Below are 25,031 nucleotides of genomic sequence, written 5' to 3'. Positions count from 1 at the left end.
GTGACCTTCTGGTTACGACTCTTTAACCACTAGGCCACAACTGCCCCTGTAAAACCTTTGAGTCCTCCAGCTTGAAAACTCTTTGAGATAAAGTTAGTGAAACACAAAAGTGTTACAACCATACCTGGTCTACCTCTACTAGACTTTTTTTGAAATTCTGGTGGTCAGATACTGTGCATTTCAAGCATTTGTGGGAAAAGTCACTGATATGGTTTTGTGGATGGTTTCTGGTTACCCATGTCAAGTCTTTACTCTTTTTTATGTCCTAGATTTGGTCTTGGTTCCTCTTTTAATATAGCTCTATCAGATGGGTTTGTCTTTTTTTCTTGTTGGACAGAATATGAAAGTATGAACTCATCTCTCCTCAGGGTTTCACCTGTCAATCATCTCACAACCTGCAGGTTAAAATCTACATTCATGAGGTTAGAGTTTCAGAATTCTTCATATCAGAAAAAGTGATGCTTGCCATTTTAAGAAAGTTTTATTGAAAGATAAATGTGTGACTCTTTTTCTGTAAAGCTGTTTGAAAGAAAAGCTTTTAAAGAGTGTAAGGTGGAGAAAAATGTGAGAAAAGAAGAACCACCAACCACCCACTGGCCCAATGGCGGAGTCCAAGTGACATGGCGAAGGCAAGCTCTGGGTTGTTACAGTTAAAGTTATTTTAACATCGCGTAATTTATCTGAATCCAAAAGATAAAAAGGAAACCTTGTTGAATGATATAATTTGTATTTGATTAATATGCATGATAATAATCCTGCAATTTGGGTCATTGTTTGATTATCCCGCTTTACTCTAAACTATATTCACTCATCCGATTCTCATGTCACTTAAGGGTAGGGATGGGAATTGATAAGAATTTAACGATTCTGATTCCTTATCGATTCTCTTATCGATTCTCATTGGGTGAGGGAATAAGTACAAATTTGTTTGTTTGTATTATCTCGCTTTAATATCTGATAAGAACACAGCACATACTCAAGAGTATACACAAATCATGTGTAGCAACCTCAGAACAAAAAGTAAAAAGTAGGCTACAAAGTCAAGTCCAGGGAGCTATAGAATTTTTCACATTCATCATTGGTCCAGACAAAAAAATAAAATAAAACTGCCATTTAAGTGCCATAAAAACACAGACTAAACAGTCAAGGAAGAGCTTGTGACAATGACAATGGAGATCATTATTCATAAAGTAAAAGCTTACACAATGAAATGGCGATCACATTAACTAAATAAAGAAGTTACCTTCGGCATTAATAGCAGATGACGTCTCGTTAGCTCCGTTGTTCTCAATTGTTGTTGCTGTGTCGCAGTAGTATTGTATCAAACACGCGACAGTCCTGCAAATGAATTGCGTGCTGTGTGGCCAAATGTTTCTGCATATTGGAGCTAGTTTCTCCCTTTGCCGAAATTAAACTTTTACAGTTGTTCAAATGACCGCATTTGAGTCTTTTCAAGTTAAATATAACCACGCTTTAGATCGCTTCTGCCTCGATGACATGTTTGCTGCGTAACCAAAACAACGCAGCGCGTGTGTGACGTCATGATGATGACACATTTGCAACGAGCGGAACCTAGAAGCGGAATCGTTAAGCAGATACGCTAATGGTACCAAGGAATCGATTCACTGGGCCCCGGTTCTAAAGAAGAACCGGTTCTCGGTTACCATCCCTACTTAAGGGCAGGTTACACTCGACGCATTCGCTAGTTCGCTTGGGTGCGCGCGCCAAATATGACGTCATGGCGGTGTTCGCGAAGTTCGCTTTTGGTGAGCACGAGCTCATTTTGCTTGGAGGGATGTAAAACATTTTTGTGACTCGAGCGAATAGTTCGCGCGGGGCCGCAGTCAACATGAACAGCTTTGAAGAGATTTTGGCTGAACAGGTTCGCCTGTAAAGACATCTTTTATCATCAATTTGTCTGTTTTATAATTTATTCAGAATAAAACAATATATATCAACATTGCTCTTTTGAACTGTTATATCTTCTCATTTTATATAAAATAAAGACATCCGATGGGTTAATCTATGGGAATGTACATTTAGCAGTCCCTAACCAACAATATGTAGAAATGTGTCTGCATTATGCATAGAAATGAAAGAGTGAACAAAAAGTTTGATGTAAACATTTATTAAATCAACAAACAATAGTTCAAAATGCATTTCCCCGTTTATCACACACATCTGCTTCACAAGAGTGATGTATTCTATATCTCCACGTTTTGTGTCATGCAGTGGTAGAGACATTCCATCTCCTTTTTCGCCCTTTTTTTGACAGTAACAACAACTTAAAATCTTCTACGTTTCCTTGTCGAGCAGCTGCTGGCAAGACGCTATTCTGAATGATCTGACGTAATTCTGGTAAAATTCCTACTTCTCTTCTACTTCCTGCGGATGCAGGACGATGTCGTTTCAAAGAATATCTCAACGGCGAACGCGTCAACTATAAACGTCTCATCAGTTTGGGGAGTTGCGCGCGCAGTCAGCGGAGGCTCGTGAAGCGGAGCCAGGCTCGTGTGTAAACAGCCCTTTATGCTCAAAACTTACATCCTGTCTATAACCTTTGTCCTATGTCCTCAAGACCAGTACAGAGTAAACTCAGGGCTGCTCAAAGGAAATGGCACAAGACCATGAATCCTCGAGTCCTCCAGCTTGAACACTCTTTGAGATACAGATGATGAAGCACAAAGTGTAACAACCATACCCGCTCCGCCTCTACTAGACCTTTTGGGAAAATCCGGTGGTCAGATACTGTGCATGTCAAGTCTTTAGTGTTTTTATGTCCTAGATGTGGTTTTGGTTCATCTTTTAATATAGCTCTATGAGATGAGTTTTTTTTTCTCTTATTGGTCAGGATATGAAAGTATGAGCTCATCTCTCCTCAACAGGGTTTCAGCTGTCAATCATTTCACAAGCTGCAGGTAAAAATATACTTTCATGAGGATAGAGTTTCAGAATTCTTCATATGAGAAAAAGTTTTACTGATGTTTGCCGTTTTAAGAAAGTTTTATTGAAAGATAAATGTGAATCTTGTTCTGTAAAGCTGATGGAAAAGAGCTGTGCAATTGAAACTTATTATGTGTTGTTATCTAGTGATCTGATGTATTTTTAGGTTTCTTGTCAGAACGCAAAAGTTTTACATAAATCACAGATGATGTGCAGATGAGATGTGTTAACTTCTAGTTTTGAGCGTCCCTTTATTATTTATAGACATGTTTATCTGTGTGGTACACTTCCTCTTTCTGTACTATTGCCTCTTAGTTATGTATCAACTCCAGTATAAATGATCCAGTATACATTTTTGTTAAGTATTTCACACAAATCTGCAGAAGCACATCATCTCCACACAAAGCATCAAAGCATCAGAACTCATTCACAGAATGTGTGATGAATGAAACTTCTGGAAGTGTTTAGCTGGTTGCTGTGATGTTCTCATCTGTTGTTTACTGACTCTAGAAGAAACTGTTATTCTGATCTTCAGATATAGCTCATCTTCACAGGTACATGTATATCATTGACACTCAGCACCATCCGTGTATTTCACCTGACTGAATGGAGATGAGTTTTTGAGGTTTTGGTTTGTTTTATTTGGGTTCTGTTGTATTAACCTGTGTGTGTTAAAGAGAGCAGTTGTTCACAAATCTTTACAAACATTATTACTATCACCATTATTATGTGCAGTTAATGACAAATTAATGATTTACTCCATTTGACACTGCGATCTCACATTGATGTAGAAATTCATGTGTGTCAGTTTGACGTTTCATTTGTAACCAATCACATTGATGTGGTTCATGATGTAATAGAGGAAGTGTTTGAGTGTTTAACACAGTGTGTTTGTTGAAGTGTGTCATCAGTAGATCAGTATGGAGTTCAGGTCTCTTCTTCTAGTGCTCTGTGAGTATTATTTTCTTCTCTCTGTGTATTTCACTGATCATCACTTACTGTCACATTTATATAAAGCATCTATAATATATGAGATAAAGACATCAGTAAGTGTTCAGACTTTTTTGTGTGTGAGTGTGCGTGTCCATCTATCTTTATGAGGACTGATTTAAGTTTTAGACCAGTGGTGTGAGAACTATGAGAGTAAAGAACGGACATTTTGGCCGGTCCTCACTTTCTGAGACCCCTTTAAAGTGCTGTTTGAGGTTCAAAACTTGGTTTATATTGTTTATGTTATAATTAAGTTTAGTGTTAAGGTCAGGCACTTAGTTCTGATGGTGTGTGCGTCAGAAAAGCATCTTTTGTGTTGTAGGTGAATGAGGGAGACTGGTGTGTTACTTCAGTTTAATGACGTTTGTATTTTTCTTCATTCATGTTGTCCATCAAACATTTGTCAGATTTATACATGTTTAGAATGTCTGTGGTGCCCAACCACAAGTGTACATGACAGAAAACAGCCAGTGTCCTTTATGGGTAAAACATCCTTAAACAGCAGATGCTGCACAATTCAAAGAAGTGAGATGAGAAAAATCACAAATCAACTAAAGAGGAAGAAAAGAGTTTCAAGAGTTTCAAAATTTTCTTTTGCAAAACTAGAATTCACGTCTCAAAACTAGTTTGGCGGGTTTAGGGGTTTAAGTGTAGCTGCACACATCGTAATGAAAGAGTGCAGATACAGAGGAATCGTTGTTGCATACAGTATGACCAAATAAATACACTATCAACTACAAATAGACATTATGACTGATCAGTGGTGAAAAGACACAAATCAAGACAAATACTGCCAGACCTCAGAGACAAATACAGAAGTCAAAACTACAAATAGAACTGGTGTATAAGTGCAAGCAAGTGATGTGCAGGGGTGAAAAAATGGTGAACAAAACAAACAACCAGATAAACCTTTGATGACCAAATCCTCTTTATCATCATACATTTTTATATTTTTCGACAAGTCTATTTGCCTTCATATTTCATGGATTATTTCTGCTTTATCAACTTGCATATGGTCGCCACGTTGGATTAAGCGAGTGTGTAGCGAGTGTGTAGCGAGTGTGGGCATCTATACTTCACTTCCTGTTCACATCTGCACACACAGACACACACAGTGATAAATACACTGACAAGTGCAGACTGTAATGGTAAATATATAATGTTATTCCAACAACATTATGAAAAAGCAGCGTGAATATGAGACGTGATGACAGTATTGAATCAATACAATATTCATGTTTATTAGTGTAATGATGTTTCATACCAGTCTGATGAGATGTGTTGGCCTAAAGAAGATTTTCTGACATATTGATGATTTCACACTTTCTTCCTTTAATAAAAGCCCAGATTTGCTAGCCAAAATTCTCTGACATTACGACCAGAAGGAAAGATGCCCATTTGGGTCCAAACCTCGTCTGTTACTTTTGTATTTTTGTCACAAGAATCTGAAATCTTTTCATAAACCATTAAATGGCTGAAATTCTGATGAATTAATCTACAGTCATTCAGATTCAGAAGGTTGGACAACAATCTGGAAAAGAAAATGAGTTGTTTTGATGTGTTTTATGTTTTTGTTGTCCTGGCTGATGATGATGTTTGACTTTATACTGACATCTATCTGTGCGGCTGCAGTGTCACACAACAGCAGAACTTGTTGATTATTTTTGTCATTGTAGCAACAATCTATTATTTATCTGCTCATGTCTCTCAACATGGGGATTTTAGGAAGGATCTTCAGCTCTCTGTGTAAAATAAAATCACTTGTTTTATTATATATCAGCTCCATGTTTAAACTGTCACAAGTGTTTTTCTCTTTCTTCTTTACAGTGCTGATATCAGCTATCGACTCTGAAGAAACTGAAGGTGAGTCACTTTGTTTCATTTATCACATCACATAGAATATTTATAATCTGAGACAGTGGATATTCAACAGAGAAATATAAAAATGATCTATTGTGTAGCACAAGATTGACCATCATTAGAGAATTCATTCATAAATCCATTCTAACATAGCCTACATTAATGCTTTCAATTGAAAGGAGAAGAACTATCATGAAAAATATACAAAATAAATGTATTCTGCTCAATTTTCCATGTTTTAAATATACTTTTAGTGCCGAATTGCAAAGAAAGGGGAAATATTTTCCCTTCATTTATTCATATTAATAAATATTTTTTAATAAGAAAAAAAAAGTAAATTTTATACTGATTTAAGGCTGGAATACACTACAAGACTTTTGCTAAGATTCTGACTAGATTTTCTGTCTGGACTTGTTGCACAACGTCTCCGCTAGTCTGAAGATTTTATCATTTAGTGTGATGCCCTGTTTTAAATAATTAATAAATAAAATAATTATCCATCAAAAAATACTTCAAATAAAAAGGACTTGAAAAAAAAACAATAAATGATAACATAATTTCATTGTCCATTTATGAATTCCTTTATAAATAGTTAAATCTAAAACTAATAGAATCCGTGTGAATTCTAAGCATTTGCTCTATAAGCACTATAACTTTTGTCACTTTAAGCAGCGCATCATAAATAGACTCGGCGCCAAAATGACCGCAGCACTGCTGCTTCCACGTTCAGTGTGAATGTTTTAACCTGTTCTAACAATAAGGTTCCTTTCCAATGATTTCTGTTAGAGAAAAAGCAGGCGCTGATAACACGCTGGTTACACGTGTAGTGAACAACAGACTATCCTCTCTTCTCCATTGCTCATATGACACACCTCTGAACATGACGTACAAGGAACTAGTCAATCAGAGAGCTTGTAACATCTCTCTCTTCATAGCTAGTCTGCATTGTTTCACCTCGTTTTACCAATGACAGGTGCCAAAGTGTCAGGGAAATGCTAAATAGAGAGTCTAAAAGGAAAAGCTACATGACTGAACTCATCGAATAGCAAATCAGAAAAGGAAAGGCAGCGGGGAAATGGAAATGCAAATGGAAAAAGAAATTATCTTTTAAACGACTGATTAAAACTCTTAATCCTAGTTTAATTTGTAAATTCAATTATTTATTCCTCTTTTTAAATCACATTTTCAAATACATTTTGAAATTCGACTATTTATAAACAAATGTATTAATGCACTTTAAAATTATGTACTTATTTCGTGTTCAATGTTTTTTTTTTAAGTTCCTTTTTAATTTAAAGTATTTATTGATGGATTAATAATTAATTCATGAATTATTTTTACAATGACGCTTTATAATGCCCATTAAAACAATAAATATCAAATGATAATTTACTTCATCATTTCGCCTATTTATATTTGAATAAATAAATCAAGTTAAAAACAAATGGATAAATGCCTATTTTAATTGTAGAATTAGTTATTAAACAATGAAATACTTTATTACTTTATACACGACTCTTCTGGTCTTCCAATGTAATGTTGCACAATGAAAGAAATCACTCGTGAATGTACAACAGTTGATTCCTCCGGCTGCCAAATATCATGTTTGAGCAGCGCTATACACAGTATATAACAAGTAAAACAGTGAGGTGCTTGTGCACATTGTACTTTATTCAAATCATTTTACAATCTTATTTCTTAAGCAAGTGTTTGCATGCCTTACGTTTCTCACCCATTTCCGTGCGTGGCCTCGAGCAAACATGGGATCGTTTTAAAGAGACACTCCACCCAAAATTGAATTCTGTTATGAATTACTCACCCTCTAGTTGTTCAAAACCTGTATACATTTCTTGTTCGGTTGAACACAAAGATATTTGGTAGAATGTTAGTTACTGGAAATTCTTTGGCATCATTGACTACAATAGCAGAAAAAAAATGTAATTGTAATCAAAGGTGACAAAAAAAAAACATATTTTGTGTTCAACAGAACTAAAACATACATAGAATACCTTGGAAACCATTCAGATAAGTAAAAATAGCAATAAAATGTCTTTAGGCTGTTGCTAACTTTGATTTGACAGCGGAAAAAATTGGGCTACTTTTCATTCCCTTAACGGGGGTTTTGAGGGGTCATTGGATTGGGCTGGAAATATTTCTTGGACCTGTATGGACCTTAAAGGGATAGTTCACCCAAAAATGAAATTTCTGTCATCACCTACTCTATGGAAGTTTAATGACATTAGTTATTGAAGAAAAAAGATGTTGAATAACCACTAAGCAAAAATAATCCTGTTGCATTACCAGTGCTTGCATGTTTAGAGTTGCAATTCAATGAAATGGGACGTCTTGTGGTGCCATCCCATAAAGGTAAAAAATCTCTCTCGCGCACCTTCTCCGGATCTGTTCCACCTATGTGGAATGATCTGCCCACTTCTACAAGATCTGCAGATTCTGTAGCCATCTTTAAGAAACGCCTGAAAACACATCTCTTCCGCCAACATCTTACTGATCTGTTCTGTTCTAAATCTTTTCTTCTCTACTCTTTTCTTCTCTACTCTAAAAAAAAAAAATGTATGAATGAATGGTTCCGTATACTTTGTAAGCTATATGAGACTAGTCTTCTTTTTGATTGCACTTATGCTTTTGTTGTACTTATGCTGTCCTAATTGGTTCCATTATCTACCCCACATATTAGTCGCTTTGGATAAAAGCGTCTGCTAAATGACTAAATGTAAATGTAAATTCAATATGGTTGTACATTTAAGCTGTGAATATTTCAAATTGAAACATTTCAAACTCTGTTTCATCGTCTAAGAATTAAATAATCAAAATTCAACTTAAAAATTTCATTAAAAAAAATTCAACTTGGTTTTAAATACAACCTTTAATATTCTACAGATAATTTTCAGTCCAAAAAAATTCCCTTCCACAAATTCAGGGGTTCAAATTCGGTTTGAAATTCAGCGTTTCGACATCAGGGAATCCGAGGAAAAGCAATAGAGCGCCGATTCTACAAACGCATGATCTCTTCCTGCTACCTGACCGCTTCACCAGCAGGTGGTGCAAATCGGTTCTGACGTAGATCAAAGCAAGAAACGCAGATACTCTTTATTTGTTTGCCACATAGTCCACTCATCTGCTCGATTAAGCGAATTTAGTTGTTCTCATAGATAGCTTCTTATGTATCATCAGCAGTGCCAGTAGTCTGTACAGACACACTCTAGGCCTATTATGCTCAGACTTTGACTGCCCACCTGTTCTGGCTTGAAGGAATTAGGTTAATTTTACTTCAACACATCATTTTCACATAAATGTTATGCATCATCAGCATTTACAGGACATTTATTGTGTTTAAAGCGGTCAAATATTGAGATCTCAACCAGCATCTTATTGATAACTGCTCCGATTTTAACACGTAGGTGACACTCCCAGTATGTGCTTCTTTATATGACAAGGCAGCAATCTCTACAGTCTTTCTTTTTATTTTCCTTTCATTACCTTGTTTTAATTTGGTGCAACAACTATTTGTTGTTTACATAACAATTAAACTGATTTAATTTGTGTCTTTCGAGTCGATTCGGGAAAGCAAATTCATTTTAAATTACAAGGGACCACATGCCATACTGAATATCCGGAACATGCATGGTGGAATGGTGGAACAAAAACGTTATCTTGTAAGGTTTGCTAAGTGCTTGTACTCTATGCCTTTTAGCATCCACGGACCACGCCATCACGGCCAGTGTACCTTGATAAAATGCTTAATGTTGCTTTATCTTCAGACCAGATGACCAAAATTAGTATAGCCTACACCTTTTTAATAAAGCGTAGGCTATACAGAAATGCGGCAGAGCCCTGAATATGAACGCAAAAAGCACAAAATGGCACAATAAGAATTTTAGGATGTCCAGGCGTATTTCTCACATAGGCTGAAAACATGACTAGGAGGGAAAACAATGACGCGAGTTAGGTAGGAGTCTTTATTATTGCAGTATTTCAGTTCCTTTTTTATTTATTCGTTCATTTAGCCTAATAGACTAAAATTGGCTTTGTTTTTTGTTCTGACCTCAGAGATTTCAGATGAAAAGTAGGCATAATTATTTTCATTGATATGTCTCTTTTAAAGGTACAGTGTGTAGGAATTTGAAGGATTTATTCACCAAAATGTAATATATAATACAAAACTATGTTTTGAGTGGTGAAGAAATACCTTACAAAATTACCCGAAATGTTTATATTACCTTACAATGAGCCATTTTAAGTATATACACCGCGGGCACACCCTTACATGTAATTTATCACACTGCACAGCCATGTTTCTATAGTAGCACTACACGGACAAACTAAGCGCGTTTCGTAAAACGCAGGATGCACGGGACTAGTTCTTCTTCTTTGGCTGTGTTTTGTCTTAGCTTGCCACGCCACTACATAGAAGGATTAGCAAAAGAAGAGAAAAAACAATAACACAATTTAGTTGTCGTGTTTTTTATTAGAAATAGAAACGGTTCTTTGTTGCGGTAAGAAGTATGTGCGCTAATGGCGGACCACAAATACTCTGCACACGAGCCGATAAAGCGTCAATCTGTGCAGCAACGCGAAATCGACACAAAAAACGGCAGAAAACCCGAATCCACACTCTCTCTTGTGAGGTCCTCGTTAGCTCCTCTGCCCCTCCTCGCCCTGCCTGCATCTCCAACACCCATACCTCTCCCTCTTACTACCTGTGTTAAATCCTCCGATTTAATCAGTGATGATGAGAAAAACGTCTGCTAAGACTTTCGTGGTTAGATTACACGCATTTAGCATTAGCAAGCTGTTTCAATTGGCTGTAAATTACGAACCAAGTTACCGTGCCAAAAAATATATGCGAAATAAGCGAATAAATCACAGACACAATGTTAAACAAGTAACAATAATATTCACTATAACGATTACAGTAAATGATGAGATGTTTAGTAACTTTTATTTATTTATTTTTCTTTGTAAATAAGCCTGGTCACTTAAATTGCAAAGGTTACTCTGTGATGTCTCAGACGACATCATCTCTGTCCTGTGTCCGTAACTTCAGTGTGTTGTTCGCCTGTGAGACGTAGATTGCATTGATATGATCAACACCACCGATAATGGCCGCTATCATTTACGGAACCCTTTTGTCCTGTGACGGCAACCGTAGCTTCTCTAATAGGAGGGGGGGTGGCGGAGCTGTAGATTGCAATTTCCAACTACGCCAATAGTGGCCTCTGTTACTTACATACAGAACCTTTAAGTGGTAATTGGTTTGTTTAGGTTTAAACATTTATAGCCTACAGTTAAAATATTTTACAATTATGTTATTAAGAAAATACTTATTTTAATATGTTATTATATTGTAGATTGTTTTACGCTCTGATAAAAATAGTTCATGGCTTGTTCTTATATCTGTTTGCACTACTATTTCATTTACTACTGTAGTCAGTTTTTAATGGATATTTATTGCTTTTTTCTTATTTAGTTTAAACCAAAATAAATATATACCATTATACCAAATATACCATTGCATGTGTCATTCAAATAGCTTCATGAAATTAACTTATTTTATTTTAAAAGTTCAATACACAGTATGGTTCAGTTAAGCACTGTTATATATCCATTTTTTCTCATCACCGAAACTCAAACCATTACTCGATGACTTAAGATGGTACTTATCAAAAGCACAATTTTATGTTTGTATTTGGCAAGCTACAGAAATAATTTAAAGTAATTTACACACACGATCTTAGCCAATATTGTTTTGCTCCTGTATGACATATCGCTTTTTTGCTCCCTGAACTCTTCTTAAGTTAATTTGAATAAAAATGCTAAATGCTATAGGCGCAGGCTCCCCGTGACCCGAGGTAGTTCGGATAAGCGGTAGAAAATGGATGGATGCTAAATGCTGCAAAATGACTTAATGTTAGTATATCATATGCATGTAAAAAGCAATGGATGCGTATACAAAGCAAGCCAAATACAAACATAAACTCGTACTCTAGATAGCCAGTACAAGGAGATCGGGTAGAATATTTAAATAATTAAATTTATATTATAAATGTATGAGTAATCCAATGATTCCAGGCCACCTGGAATTGTCCCCCTGCTCCATGTCCTTTCCAGGGCTGATGGTGGTGAGCTAAGCCGCCAGTACAAACGTCAATACATTTCTTCTTGAAGATACATAAGAAGCTATATATGAGAACAACAATATTTACTTAATCGAGCAGATGAGTGGACTTTGTGGCAAACAAATAAAGAGTTTCTGCGTTTCTTGCTTTGATCTACGTCAGAACCGACTTGCACCACCTGCTGGTGAAGCGGTCAGGTAGCAGGAAGAGATAATGCGTTTGTAGAATCGGCGCTCTATTGCTTTTCCTCGGATTCCCTGACGTTGAAACGCTTAATTTCAAGCCGAATTTGAACCTCTGAATTTGTGGAAGCGAATTTTTTTTGGACTGAAGATTATCTGTCGAATATTAAAGGTTGTATTTAAAACCAAGTTGAATTTTTTTAATGAAATTTAAAAGGTGACTTTTGATTATTTCATTTTTAGACGATGAAACGGAGTGTGAAATGTTTCTAATTGAAATATTCACATCTTAAATGTACAACCATATTGAATTGCAGACTCTAAACATGGAAGCACTGGTAATAGAAAAACAGGATTATTTTTTCTTCAATAACTAATGTCATTAAAATACTTCCATAGAGTAGGTGATGACAGAATTTTCCTTTTTGGGTGAACTATCCCTTTAAGGGTTGGGCAATTTAATTTCCATCAGTTTCTAATCCAAGATTTATTAATATTTGCAAATCAAATATTTTTTAACTTTTAAACATTGGAATGGTCTTTTCTGTTTCTTTTTCAAAACTGCATCATTTGCTGCTGTATCAATACAGAATCATCCATATTGATATACGTATCAGCAAGGAATTAATTACGATATACAGTATTGATGTTTTCAGCACAGCCCTATTTAAAGCCTTGTTCCATGTGTCCCTTTTATACTTTGAGCACCTGCCTCTTTAAATGTCTCTGAACGGCCCTGGTGTGCGACACACATCTACATTGCACAAGCCACTCTGACACATTACAGTTAACCAGAAAGAGTGATTTTACTCCAATAATAAACACAAAACAGATTCTTCATATGACACTGAAAGCCAGTTGTAGTTTCAGAGGATAAATCTGATAGAGAGTTTTGTCATCAGTCAATCTGTGTTCGTGTAGAATATTCCTGACACGACTTTTGTACAGAAAGACCAAAAGCTCGAGTGTCTGTTTGACCTGATGAACATGTGTCATTGATGGAAGAGGAGACACTAGCTGGCAGTGTAGAAACATAAAATGTACAGTAGTGTCTCTATTTTAAATGAAAGTCTTTTCTGTCACACTGGGAAGAAGAACATGGTAATAAATAAAATAAAACCGCAAATCAAAGTACTGTAGTTTTCATTTATATTATTATATATTGAAATTAACAATTTTAATGATACTATATTAGCATTAAAGACTTTCAAATGTTTTTAAAGTTTTTTCCAGACAGGGTGACACAAAGTACTGGAGCTTTTCTAAAACACTTAACATATAATTACCATTTACAACACAAATATTGACTAATATTAGGGCTGCACGATTTGAAGAAAAAATCGAATTGTGATTTTTCTGACCAAAATTGCGATTTGCGATTTAAATGCGATTTGACTACTATTTAAAAAATGAGCTAGGTTTTGTTGTGTTGGTTTTAACAGCATGCATCAAAGAAAGACCTAGCAAAATCACAAACTATTGAAACGTTATCCCACTGTTTATTTAAAACCACACTGTGGTCATTTTTTATAAATAAAGTTGTCATGCAAAAATGTCATGACAAATTAAGAGAATAACAGCAGTATCTTAAATACCTAAATTAACAAGTATAAATAAAACCTTAAACTTTTAAGATCCCAAACACACTTTAAACAATTACAGTTATATGGCCTCTTTTATTTTGGCCTACCATTGTGAAAATTTGTCCTAGAGTGTGCTAATTTCAAACGCGTGAGCAATCGTGTCGCGAGGGCGACACGGACTTTCAAAATAATTCCAAACATAAGCGTTGCTTTTTCTTTTAGGTACCAAGTCGTCTGCTGCTGCAGGACTTTGCGCTTCAGCAGACATTACGTTACTTTGTTGCGAATTTGAACTGCTGCTCCCGGTCACGCTCATCTTTCCCAAACGATGTTCTTTGCCAATTCAAAGCATGTAGCCTATAGTAGAGATGCGCGGATAAGATAAAATTCACCCGCACCCGCTGCTTCGATAAATTATCCACCCGCCCGCACGCACGTATAGTTTTCTCTGATATAGATATCCGGACCCGATCGTTACTTTAATTACTCAGCAAATTTTCTAGCACTGTCTTTGTCTGCAAATGCTTAAATCTAATCTTTCGAGTGATGTACCATATAAGAGGTACCAGTCTTATGGCTTTAATATACATACAGTGTCTCACTGTCGTTGCATATTACATACCCAGCACTTGATTCATCCTTGTTAAAACCACTTCGCTGAAACGCTCCCACACGGTACTTATCTTTCCTACCTTTTGTTTTGTTTTTAATTCTCCCTTTTAAAATTCTCTCGGATCCGTTTTGCCTCCATTTCTGCTTTAAGAAATAGACCGCCATCAACCGCCGCCACGCGCGCATTTGTTTTAAATTACTGCAAATTAGCGCCTGATTAAAAATGCATTTAAAACATGTTCGTATTTTTTGAGAAATTTTGTTAATATTGTATATGATATCATCCAACCGCGACCCACCCGCAATTAATCAGAATGTTTTTTTTATTATCCGACCGGCGGATCAACCATCCACAGCGCCCACGGATATAACCGCCATCCGCGCATCACTAAAGTGTTAAAATGCTACCTATTGGATAAACGTAAGATTGCTGTCAAATACTACGTAGGTGCAATATCTTATTTAAAGCCCTTTTAATCGAAATAATCGCAACTTTTGCGATTTGAACATCGCACTCCTTCAAATTGCGATTTCGGTTTAAAAACGATTAATCGTCCAGGCCTAACTAATATACCGTTGCTTTTGACCAATCAGCATCCATGACTGGAATGTGTCATTTCATAATAAGATTTTTTGTGTCTTATAAAGCCCTTTGAGTAAATATTACATTATCTTTACAGCTTTACCCAGAGCTACAGTGAGAGTAACACCAGACACATCTGTGTTCACTGGAGAGACAGTCACTCTGAAGTGTGAGATAGAAGAACAATACAGATCATTAGACTGGAGATATCTGTGGTATAAAGACAGTACTGAAGTTTATAAGACTCATCCTTACACTGTAAACACAAACACTCTCACTATCAGTTCAGTTACTCAATCTGATCAGAGTCAGTTCAGGTGTGTAACAGTGATATATGGACGACAACAAACTTCATCAAGCTCATCTGTTTATCTCACAGTAAAGGGTGAGTTTACGATCAATGTCTGTAAAATTGGAGAATAAAGACAAAAACATCTTGAATGTGTTAATTATTAAAAACGTAATTCCTCTGGTCATGTTGTATTAAAGGGGTGATTTCATGAAAAACAGACTTTTTTCAACGTTTAAATGCTAAATCGGGTCTCTTGTGCATCTGCCAAATCAGACAATGTGAAAAAGGACAAATGATGAACTTTTTTATGTGAGAATATCGCTCTCTTAATGACGTATGCAGCCGTTCTTATTATAATATTTCCGCCCCTTGTTCTGAACGTGTCCACCCATTGCGCTGCCACCATATCTGTTATCACATGTGTGTTGTTCCAACATTATGGCAAAAGTAGCAAAAACTTAAGAACTGTTCTGTTGTTGTCTGCACAGACCAACACAGAACAATGTTCTCAGTCTCACGGGAGACAAGAGAGAGATGGATTTATTTAGTTATTAATGGAAATCATCCACACTGAACGAGACAAAGCTGCAAATAAAGACATAAGTACCGGTATTTTTGAAGTAAGACCCCAGGGACCTGCGCCGACTTACGAGTAGATAAAATGTCACTGTGACACGTTTGTCCGTTCACTACTAGAAAACAATGTCTGTGGTTTATAAACATGCGGCGGGTTTGTCCTGTGTAACATTCATTTGACTTTGAGAAACAGCGATGCGTTTGTCTCGTGTTTCTTCACTTCAGAAAACTGTGTGTATGGTTTGTAAACACGCAACACGGTTCTCTCTCCCAAAAGCAGTCGTGACCGGACCATCAGTGACCGGAGGGGCTTCGCGAATGCCCCCTGGGGAAACACAGATGTGCTTATTGATTACAATGTGTTTGGATTTCAAAGAAGAGACCTTGTTTCTCGTTCGCTTTATGTGACCATACTTTAGTGATTTGTCACTGGTAGCACAGGCTCACAGCCCTGACTGTGTTTTCTGCTGATAAGGGGCGGAGACTATTAGCTCACTTGCAGTTAAAGAGACACACACCAAAACAGCGCGTTTCTCCTCACATGCAAAAATGGGCATGTAGCTCATGAAATATTAAAAGGTCTGTGGTGCTTTTTGAGCTGAAACTTAACAGAAACATTATTTGGACCCCTATGATTTATATTAAATTTCTGTGAAAAAAGAAAAAAATCACCCTTTTAATATTTGTGTCAATCTGAATTTCTTCTTTCTTCAGTTTTACCCAGAGCTACAGTGAGAGTAACACCAGACACATTTGTGTTCACTGGAGAGACAGTCACTCTGAAGTGTGAGATAGAAGAACAATACAGATCATTAGACTGGAGATATCTGTGGTATAAAGACAGTACTGCAGTTTATAAGACTCATCCTTACACTGTAAACACAAACACTCTCACTATCAGTTCAGTTACTCAATCTGATCAGAGTCAGTTCTGGTGTAAAACAGAGATACATGGACGACCACAAACTTCATCAAGATCATCTGTTTATCTCACAGTAAAGGGTGAGTTTAAGATCAATGTCTGTAAAATTGGAGAATAAAGACAAAAACATCTTGAATGTGTTGGTTATCAAACACATTATGCTCATGATCATATTGTATTAATATTTGTATCAACCTGATTTTCTTCTTTCCTCAGTTTTACCCAGAGTTACAGTGAGAGTAACACCAGACACATCTGTGTTCACTGGAGAGACAGTCACTCTGAAGTGTGAGATAGAACAATACAGATCATTAGACTGGAGATATCTGTGGTATAAAGACAGAACTGAAGTTTATAATTCTCATCCTTACACTGTAAACACAAACACTCTCACTATCAGTTCAGTTACTCAATCTGATCAGAGTCAGTACTGGTGTAGAGGAGAGATACGTGGACGACCACAAACTTCACAGAGAAGCTCTACTGTTCATCTCATTGTGATCGGTGAGTTTAATATCATCTCATGTGTGTGTTAAAGAAACATCATGTCAGTCATCATGTTGTATCAGTGTTTAAAGAGGATCAGAAATATATGGTTTCATTTGCATTAATAATTCAGATTTATGGATATAAGCAGTTTATGATAAAAGAGTTCTTTATCCTTATTTACCCAGAGCTACAGTGACTGTAACAACATTTATTGTGTATTTATAGATTCATTTGTTTGTATATGATAGATTCATTCCATTTTGTATGTGACCAGATTCGCTTCTTGAGATTTAAAGCTTTTTGAGTTAGATCAATTCAAAAACAATTGTAGGGGGTTTACAGTGAAAGACCCGTAGACCAGTTATGATGAAAGAAGACTCAAGAATGTAATTAATAGAATAAAATTAGTGAAGAAAAATTGTTTGTCAGAAGTCGGCTTCAACACTTTCAAGTAGTTCCACAGGCCGACCTGCTTTACATCCAAAATGCAGAAGTATTTAAGCTAACAGAGTCAACTAACTACGTCATTACGTGATAAATCAAACTCACATGAAAGGTTATCAATAGATAAACAAGAACACAAAGCTTTCAAACAATTCTGGAGTCATGAGACAGGACACAGAGTCCTATAGACTATCAAAGATGACAGACATTTACTATCATAAGAATTAAAACATGACGTTATGTCTGTTTCGTGATTTTACACTCTTTCTCAGTTTCCTTAAACAATACAATCACACACAGACACACACACACACACACAAACTCCTCAAGGGTCGAGTGTGTGTCAACAGAAGATGTTTTTAAACATGATGATAAGAAGTCTCTTTTCACAGTCACACTGACCTAGCAGAGAGAACCTAAGCATTCATTGGAGAATTAAACAATGAATTATTCTCTACTTTCTGTATCAGAAAAGATTGATGTTATCGTGCTTCAATCATAAATTTAAAAAAAGATAATGTTGAATAATAATTTATTAATATTTGTCAAAACCGCATACAAGTATTTATATTTGAAGTAATGTGAGGCAATGGCACCGGTCCCTTCACAATACATGCACAATAAATTCAACAAACATAAAATAACAGACAATTATGAAAACAACAAATGTTTTAGGATGAAGAATGTTGGATCTTTCATATTTTCAAAACTGTTTGTAACTTTTTAAATTTAAATAGAAATCCTGTGTTGAAAGATAAAATCCACGGTCCTATACTTTAATAAATGAATGTAGTTTCTTTGCAGTAATAAGATGATAAGAAGTGGAGATAGTGGTCTAGTGGGTTAAACCACTGAACTGGTAAATCAAAAGGTTGCTGGTTCGATCCCAGCAGCCACCACCAGTGTGTCCTTGAGCAAGGCCCATTTACTCCATGTTGCTTTAGGGGGATTGTCCCTGTAATAAGTGCACTGTAAGTCGCTTTGGATAAAAGCGTCTGCCAAATGACTAAATGTTAATGTAAATGATCATAGTATATAAAACCCTCTATACATGCAATACATGAGATCAAAATCAGTGATGTGCCAGAGAATGACAGACACCTCCAGAATTACACACTGTAGATTAAAAAATGACTCCAATTAAAATGTGGATTACTCAATAATTTATAAAATTTTATTTAATAATTGACTTACCAGCATGCGATACTAGATGAGTTATTTTTTTTTAATTCGTTTTTATATCATTTTTGTTTGTGATCAATTTAAGATGGGAAGACATACATTTAGGATTGGCAGTGAAACGGATGAACTCTGAGACTCTTCAGCATCTGAATGTGTTTTATTCTCCTGCAGGATCAAAACCAAAAGCTGAACTCACATCAGATACTGAAGGATCTGTACTGACGGGAAACACAGTGACTCTGACGTGTCTCATGAATCAGTTCACTGGATGGAAGTTTAACTGGTATCAACACACACAGAACACTGAGAAGACGACAACAGATACAAACACCTACACAATGTCCAATGTTAGAGTTTCAGATGGAGGTCAGTACTGGTGTAGAGCTGGAAGAGGGTATCCAGTCTATTACACAGACTACAGTGATGTTCTGTGGATCAATGTTACAGGTGAGATTTTGAGATGCCATGGACCTCAGTCAGGTAGATATTTAATGCAAACACATGCTGTATATCTGAACATTAGATCTGATTTATACAAATTAATAAATGATATTATGTGTTGTGTTTGTACAGAGAGTCCTAAAGCAGTTTTGAGCGTTGAGCCTGACAAACAGCTGTTCTCAGGAGAAACTGTCACTCTGAGATGTGACATACAGACTAAACAAGACACTGAGTGGACATACAGCTGGACTGTAGAGAAAAATAACCAACAGTATACAGTCAACCGATGCAAAACACAAGAGTGTAAAATCAGAGTTTATCACAGTGACAGCGGTCACTACACGTGTAGAGGAAATGGACAAAACTCTGAGAAGAGTGAAGCTGTTACACTGACTGTATCATCATGTGAGTTTATATGTTTGTTCATCATTATTAGTGTGAAGAGCTGAAGTGTAACATGTTATTCATGAGAGATTTCTCACTTTCAGATAAACCCAAGACACTTTTAAGAGTTTCTCAACAGCAGTGGCTGACTGAAGGAGATTCAGTGACTCTGATGTGTGAGGTTAACAGATCCTCTACAGGCTGGACATTCAGCTGGTTCACTGAACTCAATCTCTCCTCAGGTAATACACTCTCAGTTTATTTTCTCTTTTTAATATTCCATCTTTAAATCTTAATGTATAGCACATTTCCCTTGACAGGTTATGATCTGGTGTCAGACAGCAGTGGAGGATCTAAAGGAAACTACACTGTGAGTTCTGCTGCTCTGAAGCACACAGGAGTTTATATGTGCGGAGCAGAGAGAGGAGATCCAGTCTATCACACACACAACAGCAGCACACAACCACTGTGGATCACTGGTGACTTCAACACACACAACTAAACAACAACAAGCTCTTATATCATTCATTTCTTCATTCATCTATAAGCTGTGTTTTTCTTCTCAGGTGTTTCTTCTTCAGTGTCTCTGATCATCAGACCCAACAGAACTCAACACTTCTCATCTGAATCTCTCTCTCTGAGCTGTGAGGATCACAGGAACTCTACTGGATGGACAGTGAGAAGATACACAAACACACTGGAAACTTGTTCATCATCATCAGTCAGATCTACAGGAACAGAATCTACATGTACAATCAGATCTCTCATCACATCTGACACTGGAGTGTACTGGTGTGAGTCTGAATCTGGACACAAACTTCATCCTGTTAATATCTCAATACACAGTGAGTTTATAATTCTGTATTTATTATCTTAACATAAAATATCACTTATATTACACTACATTACATTTGTTCCTCTGTTGTGTAGATGCTGATGTGATTCTGGACAGTCCTGTTCATCCTGTGACTGAAGGAGATTCTCTGACTCTTCACTGTTTATATCAAGATAAAATCCCATCAAACCTCAGAGCTGAATTCTATAAAGATGGATCAGTGGTGCAGAATCAGACTACAGGAGACATGATGATCATCTCTACAGTCTCAAAGTCACATGAGGGTTTCTACTACTGTAAACACCCAGAGAGAGGAGAGTCTCCAAAGAGCTGGATCTCAGTCGCAGGTGAGCGAGTCTGTGTGATGTGAGATGAGTTTGTTATAGTTCAGATATTCTATATGATAACATGTTAACACTTTTTCAGGTTTTCAGGACGAGATGTCTGGTCTCAAGATTCTCAGTTTTCTGCTGGCAGTTTGTCCATATCTGATAGTGACAGTCGTGCTGGTGTTCAAATGCTACAGATTGAGAGATGAAACATCTGATTCATCAGATCACATGAAAAAGTAACACATAAAAACAACATCTTAATATATAAGAATAACATTAAATTATTAATTTAGTCATTTTACATTTAACATTTTAAGTACATTTTTGTTGTTTCAGATGTTGCTTCTGGATGTAATAATGTGATGTGATTGAATATAAATAAATGTAATGATGTGATCTCAGATTAAATCAAAGACCAGAGGAGAAAAACACACCAGTACATTTACTAATACTAACTATTAACAACTCAAAGCTTTATGTGCATCACAGACAGTAAATGTTTTTAATCTCCATTTTCTTTTATTAATAGACTTTGTGTCATTATTACTATTGCATTGATTTAATTGAGTTCATTGTTGTGTTATATGTGTGAACTTTTCATACTGTGTAATATTCATGACAGCCATAACATTTGTTTTCAGCTTATATATTTAAGTGTCATGTGATAATGTATACATCTGATATCAGTTTCAGTAACAAAACATTCATGGTAAAGAAAACGTCTTGGTTACGTATGTAACCTCAGTTCCCTGATGGAGGGAACGAGACGTTGTGTCGAGAACGACAGATGGGGTTCGCCCTTGAGAACCAATCAACTCTGACTACTATAGAAAAGGCCAATGAAATTTGGCAAATGAAATTTGCATACCGGGCTCCACCCCCGGATATCCGGTATAAAAGGAAGCCGGCGTGCATCATTCACTTACCTTTTGTTCAAAGAGCCTTCGCTCATGACTACGAACAGAACAAATTCAATGAATTCATCTTCTTCTACATTGCCGGATCTACGACGTGTTGCAGCGGATCGTCCCTACCTGCAGCGACCTTCCCCTGGGCGTCTCGGCGGTTCCGGAGGTGTTAGAGATTTTTTCTAAAAAGTACTTTTTTTTTAGGACTGACTGAGCACTCTCCAGCGCGGCATGTACCGCTGTTCTCTTGGGTGCGGCACCCTCATCGAGGAGGGGGATGGACACGATTGCTGCGTTAGGCGTCTGGGCGTCCAGCACGCTGAAGCAGCGTTCGTTGACACATCTGCCCGCACTGCGGGCAGATTGTCATTCTGAAGTTGCGGTAACGGGTGGCTGTCTTCCTACGGGAACCAGCCACCATTTCGTCTGCTACCTGGGCTGTGACATCAGTGGCTACGGCCCTTATGACCACCCACGTAGCAGCGTTAGTGATATGGGGAACTCTGCGAACGTAAACCCGCCAGCCAAGTGCTCATTTGCCGATCGCACCCCGATTCGCTCTTCTAAACGTTCCCCAACCGGCGGTGGCATACCGTCCGGATCCTCACGCACACACTCGGAAACGATGTGTGACGTAGATGAGATGTCGCTCGCAGCATCGGAGGGAGACTGGCATCCAACTCCGCCGAATCCGAGCTCCACCCCCAGCAGTCGAGTTCAGGAGGAAGCAGAAGTGATGTCATTCATGCTAACGCGGGGATGCGTGGTTCCCGAGGTCGGAGCGCGGTGCAAACCGCGCCCACCCCGGGTGCCATGTTTTTCCCGGAGGTGCATGAGGAGCTGTGTAAAACTTGCAACGCTCCACTCACGGACCGTTCCAGTTAAACCAGCTCCGGCTCCCTTACTTCCCTCGTTGGTGGGGCAGCCAAAGGCTACGTCGAGATCCCCCGGGTGGATTGGGCGCCTGCGGTGCACCTGTGCCGCGGGCGGCTACCTCCTTGGGGGAATCGGCCACGCCTACCGTCCAAAGCGTGTAGGACTTCGGCATCACTGGTGTCGAGGCCTTACACTGCCGCGGGCCAGGCTGCCTCCTCTCTCTACGCCATGGCCATCCTGCAGGTCCGCCAGGCCAGGGTGTGGAGAGAGCTCCACGAGGGTAAGGCCGACCCGGGTATAATGCAGGATCTCCGTGCCGCCACTGACAGCGCTCTACGGGCGACTAAGGTGGCGGCGCGGGCCCTGGGTCGGACGATGTCCACGGTAGTGGTCCAGGAGAGACAACCCCGGCTGTACCTTGTGCAGAAGAGTGACTCGAAGGAAGTCCGCTTTCTTGATGCACTCACCTACAGGCCTCCGAGATCTCACGTGACGTCTGCTTCCCTGCAACCCAGGACCCCTTCGACATCGGCTCCGGTTCCTGTGCCCCCACAGGCGGCACCCCGGAAGCAGAGGTCGAGGGGGAAACCTCCACCCCGTCAACAACCTTCTCCCGAGAAGGGGCACTGACGGGAAGACCCAAGGGAGAAAAAAATTGGGCCCGAACCTTCACAGCCACGGCTCTGATCGGTCGGTACGGGACGACTCCTGCCTCGTCACCAAAGCCGGGCCCTTTTCAGGGCTTGGCGCCCACTTACTCACAGAGTTTTCTGTTCTCCCCGGGTGTACTTACAGCCTATCGCACACTCCACTGGACTGTGCTCGGCGAACCAACCTCACACCCTGGCGAGGCGTGAGGTCGTACACATACGACGGCTGTCACCACTCTCAAACCGACAGTGCGTGCCACCGTCCCGCCAGGTAGGTAAAAAGGCGGAGCCAACCTTCCCTCCGGGGACCCCCGCGACATGGTTAGCTCCGCCAGCCGACGAACCCCCCCGTGGGAATGATGAAGCAGACCGTCCCCTTGGTCACCCTGTCACAGTCCCTGGGAGCTCGAGAGCTGTCCACACTGTCTCGCTGGCTAATGAGGGCGGTCCGTCTTGGTTACTCGATCCAGTTTGCCAGAGACTCTCCCTAGCTTTGGGGCATCATCTCTCCCTCTGTCAGAGGCAGGTACGCCTCCGTACTTCGGGTAGTGGTCACCACCCTTCTGGCAAAACAGACATAGAGTTTGTCCCTCACAACCAAGATGTTCAGTGGGTCACGACGTCGAGAGACCGACTGAAAGGGAACGTCTTGGTTACGTATGTAACCTCAGTTCCCTGATGGAGGGAACGAGACGTTGTGTCCCTTATGCCACAAACACGTATCGTATTCTGCTGCAGTCGTGAGAGGCTCTCAGGCTCTTCAGAACAAGAGGTAAGTGAGTGATGCACGCCGGCTTCATTTTATACCGGATATCTGGGGGCGGAGCCCGGCATGCAAATTTCATTCGCCAAATTTCATTGGCCTTTTCTATAGTAGTCAGAGTTGATTGGTTCTCAAGGGCGAACCCCATCTGTCGTTCTCGACACAACGTCGAGAGACCGACAGAAAGGGAACAGGTTTGATTATTATCACCGTCTTGATCTGAGAAGTTTAAGAAACACAACAGCTCATGTGAGTCACAGGGGGCGTAACTACACATAAGAGCTGAACCTCTGGGTCATTTCAGACATCAGTGATACGCTGTAACCTGTCACAGTTATCTCAGTTTAATGATGCACTACCCTGTTTACTGTAACTGAACCACAATATTCTGGTACATATGGATGTCAGTCATCTCAAATGGATAATATACTATACATTTGCTCCTCTATTCTGTCATTTACCTCAATTCTGAATTGAAATTTAAATGAGATCCTAAACTCACAGTTTTCAACTATGCATGAGATCAGGGACAGAAGGCAACATTTAATCAAATTTAAAATTTGCAAGCATAAATGTTTTGTTTTTCTGGTGTAATGAGTCTTGTGTAAATACTTTTATATTGTTGATGTGTTGCAGTAAAAGTCTTATCAGTAAATTCACCTTTTTATGTGCCATTGAAAGAGAGAGAAAGTGAGAGATGTTTTGCTTCAGATCTGATATGTCAGTGGACTTTTATAAGGTTTGGATTCAAGGGGAATATATAATCAAATCATTGTGTTAATGTACTTTACTGTGTCCCATTCCCAAAGATCTGTGTGATTCCTAAGAGATATACAAAATGTGTTTATTTTCATCTTACAACTGGTTGTACACAAGGTGGATTTGACTAAATCTTAAAACTTTAATCTTCATTCTCAAATTATTTCATTGTTATTAATTATTACTGAAGATTATTTGATTTAAATATGAGTGAACTTTGTTATACTGCAGACTATATGCAATAGTTATGTGACTCTGTTAAGAAAAATAAACTTAGAAGCATTTTGA

At 38.3% G+C, this 25,031-nt stretch overlaps 1 protein-coding gene across 1 annotated transcript; it reads left to right on the top strand.

The window, feature by feature from the left end:
- The first annotated feature begins 1,738 nt into the window (after nt 1–1,738).
- LOC130425793 (obscurin-like) lies at nt 1,739–21,572 on the top strand. The gene is made up of 12 exons (XM_056752173.1): nt 1,739–1,766; nt 5,761–5,796; nt 16,473–16,760; nt 16,897–17,184; nt 18,967–19,242; nt 19,369–19,641; nt 19,725–19,862; nt 19,941–20,099; nt 20,187–20,465; nt 20,551–20,802; nt 20,882–21,023; nt 21,124–21,572. Exons 1-12 carry the CDS (start codon nt 1,739–1,741, stop codon nt 21,140–21,142), a joined length of 2,178 nt encoding a protein of 725 aa, XP_056608151.1. The 3' UTR covers nt 21,143–21,572.
- Nucleotides 21,573–25,031: the final 3,459 nt, after the last annotated feature.

The sequence above is a fragment of the Triplophysa dalaica genome, chromosome 7, assembly GCF_015846415.1.
Source record: "Triplophysa dalaica isolate WHDGS20190420 chromosome 7, ASM1584641v1, whole genome shotgun sequence".
Lineage (NCBI taxonomy): Eukaryota > Metazoa > Chordata > Actinopteri > Cypriniformes > Nemacheilidae > Triplophysa > Triplophysa dalaica.
The sequence above is the reverse complement of the archived record's forward strand: the minus strand, read 5'-3'. Positions and strand labels throughout refer to the sequence as shown.